Raw genomic sequence first — 15,617 nt, 5'->3', positions numbered from 1 at the left:
TGTTGCTGTAGACTATGACTTTGCCTCCGACATAAAATCCCTAATCGACTTCACCTCCATATCCTACTTAATGCGTTCCTTGAAGAGGAACGATAAAACCCGTTATCTAAATGATAAAAAAAAACCAACTACATGGATACGCAATATCCACACCCGCTTTTAACAGTGCAGTAAAACCTGAGACCCATAACCCAAGAACGCTCACACATCAACCACAAACACTAATATGTATATGCATACACCAAAATATAACATGACCAATACTCAAAACCATAACTACACAAAAACACAACAATAAGGTTACTGAAAAGAGAGCACTCTCATATACTCCTTAAGAGTCGACAGCTAAATTAAAAGAAGAGATGAAGATTGGTTTCTATGGTTTTCCAATATCATAGCTTAATAATATCAGCTCCTAGCTGAGGATCTAGTCGCAGGTAACCTCCACGCGTTTTACAAAATTATAAAAGGCCAAAATTCTAAAAGGAATCGTTTGTTATCCAACAACTTGTGCTTTCGTGCCAGGCTTGGTAAAAGGAGACAACGGAAGAAGAGAAGCTAGGATATGGAGTTGTTGAGAACTCAAGATGACGCTAACTCACTCCTACCCAATTATGTCTACCTTAAATAGGCGTATCGCCTAAGCGTGGGTTCATAACGTTCACGATTCGTATTGGGTATTGCGTAGTGGGATGGGAAGGGGAACTGGAAGTTGGAACTAGCGAATTGGGATTGAAAATAGAAATCAATCATCAGTGTTGTCAAATCGGTTTCGGTTTCGGTCAAGTAACAAATTAATATTCGCGAGCGCGGGTGAGAACAATTTCACAATTTTTTCTTTGAATTTGTTATTTTTTTCAGATTGTGACTTGTCCGGTTTTTCACCGTTGTTTATTTTAAAATTAAAAAAAAAACGGTTATAGCTGGGACAACACAACATCCGAAAAAACTGATTTTTGCATAGTAAAAAAATGGTTTTAGATAATAACCGATAGGCTTTTTTCACTCCTACCTACTCTTCGGATTGGATCTTCCTACTCATCCCGTAAATCCTTTTTCTTCTGCTTCTTTGGTTTATTGGCCTCCACCTACTTGGGTACTCAGTCAGCTCATTGTTGCGACTATTTATCTTTCTGATATTTATTTTTACCTTACAGATCTATCACCTGTCAAAATGCGACCGTCCAATGGCGACACGACCACTATCGACGTCGATCACATGAAGCTGACCAATAATAAGAATAAGAAAGTCGACGCTTCCGTCCAAACGTTACACATAGTACCTTACCGACTCCGGTTCGTCCCAGGAACGGACTGCGACGTAAAACTCAGTCCTTCCGAAAAGAGCTGTGCCCTTAAGTTAGCATGTTGCTGTAGACTTCTTAGCCAATGGATTTTGTCGCAGATAGGGTTGAGCATGATCTTAGTGGTTTGGGCATTGCTTGGCGCGTATGCCTTTTATAATACAGAAGGTAAGTCAAGTTTTTTTTATTTTTGACACTAAAGTCGCATTAAATTAATAGTCCTTGGAAACTAACATAAAAAAACATTTATTTCCTGAGACTTTTTTTATTCAGTTATTCATGTCGATTTGGACAACTTTTCTATTTTGGAAAATTGTCGGGAGGGGGGCGTCTCATAAATATAGAGATTACGTCCGACAACTGGGGTACCCTTACAAATTTGTCGGACAATATTACCAGTAAACTGCACAGTCGAAAAAATGAAAGATTACTCATGAACGATCACAGGAATCACTTATTTTGTAGTTGCTGTCTTTTTCTAAGTATAACAAACGTTTGTTATTTAGACAAAGACAGCAAATACAAAATAAGTGATTGATGTTATCGTTTATGGGTAATCTTTTATTTTTCCGACTGTAAGTATTTTTATCAAACAATCTTGAAAAATGTGTCATCACTTATGACATGACTTTTTAGTGCGCTCCACATAAAGGGGGGGGGGGAGATTTTTGCAGGATTGTTTGATAAAAATAATTACAATTTACTGGTAATGTTGCCCTACAAATTTTTAAGGGTATGTACTCCAGTTATCGGAGGCACCAAAGTTTATTTACGAAACGCCCCCTCTCGAAAATTTTAGGAAATAGAAAAGTTGCCCGACTCGACCTAAATAACTGAATAAATAAGTCTCATGACAGAGGTAATAATTTTTTTAAATGGTGGGCCCAAGATCTATAGTACCAAAATATTGTTTAATTATGTAATTATTATTTTGTTGAATAATTATTGTTTAAAAATTGTGGTACATTACTTATTTGTCATGTTCGTTCCTTTATTCAAAAAGTATTTGATAAGGAAAGTTCATTTTTTAAATTATGTAATTATTTTACAGTCAAATTCATTATAATCGTCAGAAGAGGTGCCTGTTTAATTTTGCAGTTGATCCGAATGTCAATAAGTTTGTTATAAACAAAAACTTGCCAAATTACAAAAAAAAACGATTTTCCGCAAAACAAAATTTTTTTATCGTATTTTTGGGCCATTTTAAGCAAAAAATGCTGTAGAAGTTTTTTCGAAGGATACATAGTTTTCGAGATAAACGCGGTTGAACTTTAAAGAAATCGAAAAATTGCAATTTTTGAACCCGAATAACTTTTGATTAAAAATAAAATAGCAATTCTGCTTACAGTATTTCAAAGTTTAAGTCAAATTATACCGATTTTGATTATTTGCATTGCTAAAGTATAATTTTTTTTATTGTTAAATAAAGCTTTAAACAAATAATGTTCGAGCGTTTTGACGCGTGCCCGCTATGCATGCTACGTAGAAATTGCCTGTTTGCAGGCGCTTTCACTTGTACATACTCGTTCGATTTTAAATTAGAGATGCACTGAAAACATCACTTAAGCACTATTTCCTTATAGCTTTGTTAAACAATAAAAAAATCATTTTTAGAAATGCAAATAATCAAAACCGGTAGGTATAATTTGTCTTGAACTTTCAAATGCTGCAAGCAGAACTTTGGTATTTTATTTTTAAATCAAAAGTTACTCGTGTTCAAAAATTGTAATGCTACGATTTTTTAAAAGTTCAACGGCATTTATCTCAAAAACTATGCATCCTACAATTAGAATGGTTTTTACTTATAATGATTCAAAAATTCAAAAAATCTTTTGTTTTGGGAAAATCGCTTTTTTGTAATTTTGCAAGTTTTTTTGTCTATAACAATCTTATTGATATCCGGATCCACTGTTACCCAAAAAATTCGTGTTCTACGGGTCAAAATACATAAAAAACTTAGGTAAGTTCATCTAAATAATGGTATTATTATAGGTATCTAAATAATTGTACCGTTTACAATAATTGTGTACAATAATAATAAACCGTTGTACCTACTATTTTTTTATTGTTAGTTAATCTGCTGACATGGTCCTTTAATTTTTTCTTCTTTTCTTTATCCATCTGATTATGTTGTCGGCTTCGCACTTCTTCCTTACATACTTGTGTCTTTGTCTGTAATTTATTAAAGCTCTTAGTGTATTCACCCCAGTTATTGTTGGTATTCGTTTTTTTTTATAATATTCTTTATCGCGTCTTCTTGATCTTCACTCGATATTTAGTGGCCTGTAGCACAAACTTTCCTATTCCTTTTTTTAGTTTTATATGTCTAGAACCATATTAAAGAGGTAGGAGTTAGAAACTAAATAGAAACATATGAACTTATTATTAAACTTATTTAGCGGGTTTAGTTTGCCGTATATCGACCCTCCCAACGAAAACTGCCGTAACTCAAAATCATTTTTCCGAGATAATTGCGTTTAAAAATAATTATCGTGAAAACTGATTTTTAATTACCACTAACAGTACTGGATCCGAATTTAAATCGACCTTCACCCGTCTGTTTACCAGTAGTACATTTTTTTTCAAATTTCATACATAAACAAATACGTCTTGCATGTATTGCCTATCAAAATATGTTGATATAGTATTTTTACTACAAAAGCAAGATTACGTTGGTCAAAATTTTTGACGTATGAGCACTGTCAAAACATTAGACTGTGACTTTTCATCATGACCACGTTTATGCCATTACTAGTCAGAGATATTTTTCTTTGTTTTTGTTTACTATAAAAAAAAAATCTATAATTATTTAGTCTAATTAATGTCAATTGGTTGTCATTACGTGCCGAAATATATTAATTAGAATATTATCATAGTGTAGGTATAATCCACGGTTATTAGACTTATTACGGTTGTCTTGACCGACGGTGGTGGGGAGACTTATATTTTTGACTTTACGTCACAAGAGTACACAATCCCATATTTTTAAATGATTTTCGATCATTGAATGTGTGTTATTGTGTATATTATGTGTATTATTTGTGTTATAATTAAATAATAAGACAAATAATACACATTCTACCTTATACCGGGTGGTGAATCGTAAAACGGGCCATAGGAAACTCAATGTAAAATTCTAAATTGTTGAATTACTGCTTCCCTAATTATTTTACATCAAAAATCATGAGAGAATACTTATAGAGAATTGAAATCTGTATTAAAGTCAAAAGTTAAAATTGTTCTACGATTTAAATGCATTCCAAAATTTTGAAAAATATGATACATTTGCCACAGCAGGTATGTGTATAAAAGTTAGGCCACACGTTACTATTTAACTGACAGTGCTCACACCATTGACTGAATAAAAAATCTTTATTATTAATACTTTCTCCGCAACTGAGGGTATCTTATCAATTGTATTGTTTTGAAACAATAAATGATAAAATAAAAATATTGACAGTTTAAAAATGTGAGAATAATAACTTCATTGTGACATTTGCATGTGATTATTGCACTGTGTGTGGCCTAATTTTGGGCTGAAAAACTGAAATGTAGGGGAAGGTGGGGGAATACCGCGCCCTTAAGCAGAAAAGTTGATTACAAGCAACTAAAACTGATTTTGAAAATAAAATTTGCATTGGCCTGTTGAGTATGGTATTGGCCAAAAATTGGCTATGCTCAATTTCATTCTATTCAAACCGTTTAATACTAATATTATATTTTTTCTACACTAGTGCATTTGCGCGATATTCCCCACCCCGTGGTGTAATTTTGCGCGCAGAGTGGGGTAATATCGCGCGTTAAGAATTTATGATAGATTCTATGATATTTATGTAAATACGTATTAAAAAAGCACAAAGTATTTGCAAACTGTTTAAACAAATTTTTCAGACAAACAAAAAACTTAAAGCTTTAATTAAAACTGCGCAAAAACTTATTGTGTACGTTGACAAACTATTATTGGTAATATAGAAAATATAGATCAATAACATAAGCTAAAAAAGGCCCAAATAAAAACCATTAATCAACAAAATATATGTAAAGTAAAAAAATAAAAAAATAAATTATTACAAATATTTTACCACATAACTCAACACGGGTAAAAACCGCGCGGTATATTACCCCTTAAGTATATTTTCCAAACAATAATAAATATAAAAAAAGTGGGGCAATTAATGTAAGATAAATTATGGTTAAACAAAAGCTAAAACACCATAGATTTACACAAACTCAGAAACAACTAAATAAGTTAAACATTTTGGCTTACCTTGCTTATTTTACTACGGAAAATTTGTTAAAGAAATTATCATAATATTATTTTTTATAGGTATAACATTTATTGCAGCACACCAAACACATATTTTAGCTATTTTTAATGACTGAAAAATAGTAAAAAAAAATTTATTAAAGTCCTACACATCCCGTTTTATCCAACCACGGTTGGATAAAACGGGATAGGTTTATAATATTTAATTTTTTGTATAAAATTATCTTAAACTTAATTTATGTCTAAATTAAGTAGACATTAAACTGTAGGTATAGTAAAATTTACTCTTGAAAGAAGAATATCTTCAGTAGTCAGAAACTTAAAAATAGGCGTTTTTTATGTTTTATGGCAAAATGGGAAATAAGACTTTTTATATAGGACTAGATACGTATATCAGAACAAAAGTCACATAAAAATATGTTGTTCTCTGCTGTATGAGAAAACGCTTCATATCTCTATTTAAAAAATTAATAGGCCAACAAATAAATAGGTAGATAAAACGGGACATAAGAAACTGTATCCCATTTTATCCAACTTATAAGTGTCCCGTTTTGTCAAACTCAGACATTTTTCAAAACAAAAATGGCTGCTGCCTTAATGTGAAAGTAAAATTGGGTAGACTGCACATGAGAATATTCGTTAATGACTGCTTAATTAAATGTAATAGTCACCGGAATTATATTTTTATATATGTGTGCAGTATAATGTACAGTCGTAAAAATGAAAGAATACCCATGAACGAACATATAAAACACCCTGTATTTTCCTGTCACCGTGTCACAAAGAAAATTGTCCAGTGCAAGTAAATGTAACAATAATTATTACATGTACTTGTACTGGCCAATTTTTTGTGTGACACAGTGGCAGGAAAATACACCGTGTTTTATATGTTCGTTCATGGGTATTCTTTCATTTTTCCGACTGTAGCAAACAACGCACTTAAAAGTACAAAGTATTAAAAAAATAGAGTCAAACAATTCTAAACACAACTTTTCATCAAATAGTGGCATCGAGGTAAAACGGACTGAGAATGTTAAAATGACGACTGATAACAAGTTTCCGTCGTTGTTTGATTGATAGCACCACTAGTTGGGTCTCTAGGCTAGGTATCCCGTTTTATCCGACTATTCCGTTTTATCCAACTCTCCCCTATATATTTATAAGGTAGGTTAAAACGTTAAAAGTTCATTAAGTATTAACATAATAATAACGTTGATGACATTTTGAAATGCCAGGTACATGCTGTAGTGTGGCTACATTTATTAGGTGTTATTCTTACAATAAATTATACAAGTAATTCTAATTCACGTAATCCTAGCTGACCTCTAAAGATAGTATGTATTCAATACTTAATCCAGTATTAATGGAAAATCATCGACAAATTTTCAGTGTAGAATGGAAATTGAAGTCCTAGATTTCCGTAAATATTGCATGGATAAATATCAACAGTTTTCCATAATTAGGTATTATAATCCACTAAACATCTTTATTTCTTAACTATCTTGACTATTTTCCATACATCAAAGACATAAAAATATTGATTAAGAGGAAGTACCAAAATGCAAAATTTTGACGCAAGTCAAAATTCTCAATGTGTTTTAATTGTATTCATTTATTTCGAATCCTGAGAAAGCTAATAAATATTTTTGAAAAATTTAAACTCAGAATGAAAGACTACATTATTACCGAGAGCATAAAGTCCCTGAAAACTTTTAAAATGTTTATTTTAATGAGTTACAGGGCTGAAAATAAAAGAGAAGTGTGATATTTAATTTCAAAATATTTCATTCAAAAGAAACCGCTTGTTTATTCTAAGGGGCTTTCCACCCTCGGTAATAATGTAATCTTTCATTCTGCGTTTAAATTTTTCTAAAATACTTATTAGTTTTCTCAGGATTGAAAAAAATTTATATTACGACTCAAATGACAGTACTCTCGTGACGTAATCGCACCCTTAATGTTCATTGGTTAGTGGATCTGGGCAACCGTAGTAATGTCTAAGAACCGTAGGTATAATCCACGTTCTTAGACATTACTACGGTTTGAATCCTGAGAAAACCAAGTATTTTAGAAAAATTTAAACGCAGGATGCAAGATTACATTATTACCGAGGGCGGAAAGCCCCTTAGAATAAACAAGCAGATTCTATTGAATGAAATATTTGAAATTAAATATCACACTTCTCTTTTATTTTCAGCCCTGTAAATTATTAAAATAAACATTATAGAAGTTTTCAGGGACTTTCAGCCCTCGGTAATAATGTAGTCTTTCATTCTGAGTTTAAATTTTTCAAAAATATTTATTAGTTTTCTCAGGATTCGAAAAAATTTAATACAATTAAAACACATTGAGAATTTTGACATGCGTCAAAATTTTGCATTAACTCCATGTAAAATTCTGAACTGTTGAATTCCAGCTTCAATAATAATTATTGTACATCAAAAGACATTAGAAACTATTTGTACAGGATTGAAATCTGTATTGGAAATAACTGTTAAAATTGGTCTACGTAATTAAACATATTCCAAAATTCTGTAAAAATGTAATACATTTTAGTTTTCATCCCAAACTTAGGCCACACACAATGCAATAATGTTCACATTTTTGAACTGTCAATATTTTTATTTTATCATCTATTGTTTAAAAACAATACAGTTGATAAGATACCCTCAGTTGCGGAGAAAGGATTAATAATAAAGATTTTTTATTCAGTCAATGGTGTGAGCACTGTCAGTTAAATAGTAACGTGTGGCCTAACTTTTATACACATACCTGCTGTGGCAAATGTATCATATTTTTCAAAATTTTGGAATGCATTTAAATCGTAGAACAATTTTAACTTTTGGTTTTAATACAGATTTTAATTCTCTACAAGTATTCTCTCATGACTTTTGATGTAAAATAATTAGGGAAGCAGGAATTCAACAATTCAGAATTTTACATTGAGTTTCCTATGGCCCTTTTTACGATTCACCACCCGGCATAAGATAAAATGTGTACTATTTGTCTAATTATTTCATAATAACACAAATTATACACATATATACACAATAACACACATTCAATGATCGAAAATGATTTAAAAATATGGGAATGTAAACTCTTGTGACGTAAAGTCAAAAATATAAGTCTCCCCACCACCGTCGGACAAGACAACCGTAATAAAGTCTAAAGTCGACTTTACACTATATGATTTATCATGTGATTTTTCATATGATTTTTCCCATGACGAGCCGCATGACAATGCTTATGACAAAACGAGCCGTATAAACAATGCAAAATCATATGACAAATCACACAGTGTAAACATGTAAATTTCACTCCATGACCAAATCATATGACAAATCACATGATAAATCATGTAATGTAAAGTCGACTTAATAACCGTGGGTATAATCATTAAAATAGATTATTCACAGCTCACAGCATAATTGACCGCAACCAGCAACACTGAACTGTCATTTGCGTTTGAATGTATGAGCAGCGTACGTACGAATGTCTAAAAAATTAACTAAAATTATTATTTTTTGGAATATTGAACTTAAATAATTGTTTTAGAAAATTTATATTATTGATAAGAATAAATGTTTTTGGTTATTTAATTAATATAATTCTAAAATTCTCAATGTAATCGTGATTAAGTTTTTCTTATTAATAATTGATGGATTCGACCGTTACTTGATGGAAGTTCATTTTATCTAACAATAAAACACTGAAAACGTTTGTTTTCTTTACTTCCACAAAATTTATTACAACTAAGTGACTACAGCTGTTTCGACAGAGTGCCTTTCTCAAGTTTTTTATTAAAATATTATACCTACCATGTGGGCGCTTATTCAAAATCGGGAAGTTCCGTGTTGGTGTCGTATTTTAGCTGTGCTATACAAATTTCAATTCTAGAGTTGATGTTATAGAATATCATTATTTTCGTTAACATTAACATATATTTTGGCATATGATTAATATATTTCGGCAATTAATGAAATCCGATTGACATCATTAATTAGAATAAAGAATTAGATATTATTTTTATAGTAAACAAAAACAAAGAAAAATATGTGACAAGTAATGACATAAACGTGGCCATGATGAAAAGTCACATTCTAATATTTTGACAGTGCCTTTACGTCAGAAATTTTGACAGTGCCTTTACGTCAGAAATTTTGACCTACGTAATCTTGCTTTTGTAGTAAAAATACATATCTATACTTTCTTAATAGTCAAATAAATTTAGGTTCCCCTTAGGTACCCTCTCCTTAATTATTGGACTTGCGCCCTAGGTTGCTTTTACTTGGGTGATAAAAGCCACTCCTTGCGAGTGAAAAATCATACATTCAAGATAAGTTTGTAAATGGATAAATTGACTAATTATAAGCAACTTTTATTATATAGAGTTTTTTCAATAAGTTACTTTTCGACTTATTTGCGAGTGAAAATCTCTATATATAGAACGAACGGTGCTTAGAAATACTCAATTTATCAACTTCTGGACTTAACTTGAACGTATGTTTTTGTGACTTCCGAGAAGGGTGACTTTCACACCCCAAGTAAAGGCAACCCTGGGCTTCAGTCGAATAATGAAGTAGAGCCGTAGAGGGTAAGAGGAACCTAAATCCGAATTTTCAAAAGTCTTACACTCCGAAACCATCATTTACTGGGCTGCTAAGGATATCTATGAACATATTTTGATAGGAAATACATACAAGACGTATCTGTCTATGTATTTTTTTTTAATTTTTTTTATGTAATTATGTTTATTTACAATCTACATCAATAAAAGAGTATTAAGTAAATTTGTTCCATGTTTTTGGGCATGAAGAACAGACTTCCAATGATGTCTCATCTTATTCTATTTATGTTTAAGTTTTAAAATAGGTCCTGAGGCCAGGTTCGATCTAGTCTCCTTGTGGCAGGGCCATTATGGAATAATTCCCTTACTAACTCATTGTCATGGTGAATGGTACGCTCGTTCTGTGATTCAGATGCTCGATGGATTTCTTCTCTGATGAAGGTATATTTAAGTCTTCGTGAAGTGTTTGATTAGTTACATACCATGGTGCATCCATTATTGATCTTAGAACTTTAGACTGAAATCTTTGGATGATATTGAGTGATGTTGACTTTGCACAGCCCCAGAGGTGTAGTCCGTAGTACCAAATAGGTTTGAGTATTGTTTTGTACAGAAGCATTTTGTTTTGGATGTTGAGTTTTGATCTGCGTCCAAGGAGCCAATACATTTGCCGAAATTTCAAGTCTACTTGTCTTCTTTTCGTCTGTATACGTTTTTTCTAAGTAAGACGTTGGTCAAGATGGAGGCCAAGGTATTTAGCGTCTGTTACTGTTGGTATTCGTACATTTTCCATTCTTACAGGTGGGCATGTGTTGTGACGGTTTGTAAACGTTATGTGACATGATTTTGTTGTATTTACTTTTGTTCGCCATTTTGTGTATCACTCACTGAGTATGTCCAGATGGTGTTGCAGGTCTTGTGAGGCTTGTATGTGATCTTCATTTACAGCGAGTATTGCTACGTCATCAGCAAAGGAAGCGATTGTAGTATTATGAGACTCTGGTATATCGGCTGTGTAGAGTGAGAAAAGCAGTGGCCCGAGAACACTACCTTGCGGAACTCCGGAGTTAATAGGACAGATGCTGGATTGTTGCTCTCTGAATTTTACTGAGAAATATCTATTTGATAAGTAGGATTTGATTAGGAGGAAATAGTTACTAGATTGTGCTAATTTTTCTTTGTAAAGCAGACCTCTGTGCCAAACTTTGTCAAACGCTTGTGAGATGTCTAGGAATGCAGCGTTGCAGTATTTCTTTTCTTCGAGAGTTTTTGATATTTCATTTACTATTCGATGGACTTGTTGTGTAGTAGAGTGGTTTTCCCGAAAACCAAACTGATGTTCTGGTAGTAATGTTAGGAATTCATGATCTGCGTATATTCCTTGTAGCAGCAATTTTTCAAAAACTTTGCTAACGATTGGGAGTAGGCTGATGGGTCGATAAGATGTTACTTCATTGGGCGCTTTGCCTGGCTTAAGGATCATTATGATTTCTGCAAATTTCCATATTTTTGGAAAGTATGATAAATTTAGCATACGATTAAATATTACTGTTAACATAATAATGGCCTTACAAGGAAGTTGTTTTAGTACTTGTGCCGAGATTAAGTCATAACCTGGAGCCTTTCGTGAGTTGAGTTTGGTTATTTCTTTCTTGACTTCTATAGGAGTAAAACTTTTGATTGGAAGGGACATTTGACATGCTGCGCTAATTAGTTCTTCCACTTCTTCATCGGGGTCTGGTGGCTCGGTTTGAAATACACTCGTAAGATGTTCAGCAAAGACGTCCGCTTTTTCTTTGTTGGAACGAGCCCATTCACCATTTGGTTTATGGAGGGGAGGAATAGTTGTGTATGGTTTTTTGAGTTTCTTAGTCGCCTTCCATAGCGTCTGATCATTTGCTGTAAGGTTTGTAATGTAATTTTCGAAGGTTTCGTTGTTTGCAGCTTTGATGGCTACTCCAAGTTGTCTACGTAGTCTATTGTATATATGTTGATCTATGTTGTCTCTAGATCTTTGCCAGTTTCTTCTCGCACGACGTTTTTCAGCACTAAGTTGCCGAATGTGTAGGGGAACATTTGTTGTATGTGTCGGTCTGCGTTTATTTCGTGGTGTAGATTGCCATGCCGCTTCTTGCACAAGGGTGGTGAAATATTGAGCTGCTGTATCTATCTCGTGTGGAGATTTAATTCGCAAATTAAGATTAATGTTTTCTTCTAGGTAGTATTGAAAATCTGCTCAGTTGGTGTTTTTTGGCGCTAGTCGAGGAGGGGGTGTGTTGTTTATGACTGTGGTACTCTTGTTCATGATAACTGGTGTATGACCAGATGAGAGGTCATAGCTGGATTCTATTAGACAGTTGTTTCTGGATTCTCCTTTGCTTATGTAAAAGTCTAGCATATCTGGAAGTTTTCTGGGGTCACTTGGCCAGTAAGTAGGGATTCCGTTGGTGTGGCAATCATAGTTGTTGTCGGTCATTGCTTTTAAAAGGTTATAACGATCGGATGGACACGAGGTCATGAAGGCTGAACTGGAAGGATCAGGACGATATTATCCTTGGATGGAATAAGGAATGACCGAAGATGGAAAGGTCCAATCGTTTACATTGACGAAACAAAGGCCACGTTGCTCAGTCGGAAGAGATGTGGGCATGGTTCTTTGGGTTGGGCTTCTGTTACAATGATAGAATGGTAAATGAACAAATAATGGTATGCGAATAGAGCTAATTAAACGACGATAAACAAAAGATAAATAGATAACATTAACTGATGGTTTGACACTTGGACTCTAAGGAAACGGAAATACTTAATACTCAAACGAAAATATAGGGCGCCAGGTATTTTGACCAAAAAATACTCAAAGGAACAATAATTAACGAAACATAACACAACAATAACAAATTAGCAAGAATGCTACGATAAGACATCAATGTACTAATCTTGAGCTGTAAATAATAAATAAAAAACGACATCGTACACTTTAACAAAACATTTATTAAAATACTCAATTAAATCTCTTACTGCTCACATAATATATGCAAATAAAACGTAAAAAGTCAACCACAAAAACAAAAATTACACAATAATTATTTAAAAATGGTTAACAAATTGCATATACATTGGTGTATTCACCAACACAATAAAACCCACAAAATACGAAATGTAAAATGTAAGTGAATGAAAACCACTATTAACTCAAAAAAAAAAATAAACTGAAGTTACTCAAAAAAATAAAAAATCGATACTCTAAATAAAACTTATTCTTACCGTTCACTTACAACGAAAAAGAAAGAGCTCTTTGTTTATATATATATATATATAAATCTAATAATACTCAATAATAATACCCTAAAGATACTCAAAAAAATTTACATGGTGAAAATGTCTTTTATTTAAATATTAAAAATAAAAAACAAGTGACCGGCATATATGTAAATGTCACTATTAACACTAAAAATGGGCTAAAAATGTAAGTCAATGAACTTATCCCACGGAAGAAACACAAACATAAGTTCCTTGTTCTGGACACGCGAGAAGACATCTCAATAATTCTAATAAAGAATGCGTAACTTACGTGAAACAGATGTAGAGGATGCCCTTAGAGGCATTCTTTATCTAGGCCAGGTCATTTACCCAGCGGCAAAGTCGAAATAAAAGGAACGACAAAGAATAGCTTTGGCCACAGTGTAATGTGGATTCAGGTGCTAGCGATAGGTGGTAACTGGGACTTGGGCCAGGGACCAGCCCTGTGAACACAATTAAGTATTCACAGCGATTGTTCTATAAAGAAAAGGGTTTTGTAAAGACTTACCAGAAGAAAATTCTAGGCTGGTCCATCACAAAACAACTAACGTTCACTACATGACTGACACGGCTTAACTTACTGCCACGAAGTTTAACTCACGAATGCCACGATATCTCAGATTTCTGCTTAAATAAGACTGACGGCTTGGGGTACGCGACTTGTCAACGGTCGTCACAGAAATGCAAAAAAGGGCCTTATTAACACCCAAAAAGGGCTTATCAAGCCTAATACTTAAAATGAGTTATGGGATGCAAGGCCCATATCATTCACCAGAAAGCTATTAAAGTCTAACATTCGACTCTATCGATAGCACATATGTGTTTCTAAGAAAAACACGCCGATAGGGACTCTACTAATCAGTTAAGATAAAAGCGTGAAATGAAGGGGACTAGACCAAAATCTACACTGGGAAAACGTAAACGTTACACAGCTTCCCCCCACGATTTAAACTGTGGTGCAATACCACTGTTTACAATCGGAGTCTGAAGTAAGCACCATAAACAAAAGACTGACCATCAAGCAGTAGCCTGGCATAGTTGGTAATGATCTAGACACACTAAAATAGGTTTTGGTACTTGAGGTGCTTGAACACAAGTGACCAAATCGGAAAAAGCTAATAAGCAATAAAACTCAAACACCAAACTAAAAGGGTTATCTCTAAGATAAACTAAACGCAAATAAAATACAAAAACTAGGAACTATATATACAAGGACTACTCTAATTCTAAACGACTAAGTCAGCAAACACCTACAGTGTTGCTTAAATCCTTAACATAAAACTAAACATTCAACTCGATAGTCGACTCACGGTATGGTTCGTTGACTCGCAAGTACAACGACCAATGGCAAATATCTACACAAATGGCTCTAGCCAAACTAAAAAAGGTGGAACATACCAATGTTGAAGTTTTGGACGCGAAAATAAGGGTTGCTCCAGCTCAACAAAGGCAAGTGGCCAACAAGGTAACATAGGCAAACTTCGTTATGGTTGTCCCCTCAATCGGTAACTAGGTAAGCGTCAAGCAATGCTAAGATTTTGACTGCAAGATCAAAGCAAAAAAGGTGTCGAAATTCCAACAGCTGGTCGAAATTTTATGACAGGGAAAGAAAACAAGTTGGCCAAAAGTTCCGTAAAAATCTTCTGGGGTTAGCCACGGCGGAAAATTTCCAATCGAGAAACTCACAGAAAAAACAAGGAATGTAATCAGGACAAGATATGTCTGAATACATTATAAGTTATTATTATAAATAACTTTAATAATATCTACTTAACTAAAATAAAGTCAACCCCATTGGAATTAGCTCAAAACCAAACGCAAAATTAGCACAAGCAAACTCAATATAAAAATATTTGTCATAGTGCGTTCACTAACAACAAACAAAGTCGAGCTCTAACAAACTCGACTAAACGCATAGGTGCCTTGGAGCCTCTCATCCAGGACTTTATGAGCTACACTCAAAAATTGCCACGAAATCTTTCATTCGGGACTTCAATAATAACAGACACACTAGTTATAGCTAGTGGTTTGCTTATTTGATTTCACTTTGCCGGTCTAGGACAAAGCATTTCGCAATCAAACATTCTCAAAGTAGGTATAATGTTCACAGAACACTATCTCAAAAAAATTACTGCTATCCCGACAACATGTACCGGAAGAGCCTAAACACATACAA

General features: G+C 33.4%; 1 protein-coding gene across 1 annotated transcript in view; it reads left to right on the top strand.

Annotated features, from left to right (window-relative positions):
• Positions 1 to 15,617, top strand: part of LOC114330851 (uncharacterized) — a 527,398-nt gene that overhangs the window by 230,285 nt on the left and 281,496 nt on the right. The window contains exon 5 of the mRNA XM_028280274.2: positions 1,158 to 1,472. Coding sequence (XP_028136075.2) covers positions 1,158 to 1,472 — 315 coding nt within the window. The remainder of the gene's footprint in view (positions 1 to 1,157; positions 1,473 to 15,617) is intronic.

Source organism: Diabrotica virgifera, chromosome 5, assembly GCF_917563875.1.
Source record: "Diabrotica virgifera virgifera chromosome 5, PGI_DIABVI_V3a".
In the NCBI taxonomy this organism is placed as follows: Eukaryota; Metazoa; Arthropoda; class Insecta; order Coleoptera; family Chrysomelidae; genus Diabrotica; species Diabrotica virgifera.
The sequence above is the reverse complement of the archived record's forward strand: the minus strand, read 5'-3'. Positions and strand labels throughout refer to the sequence as shown.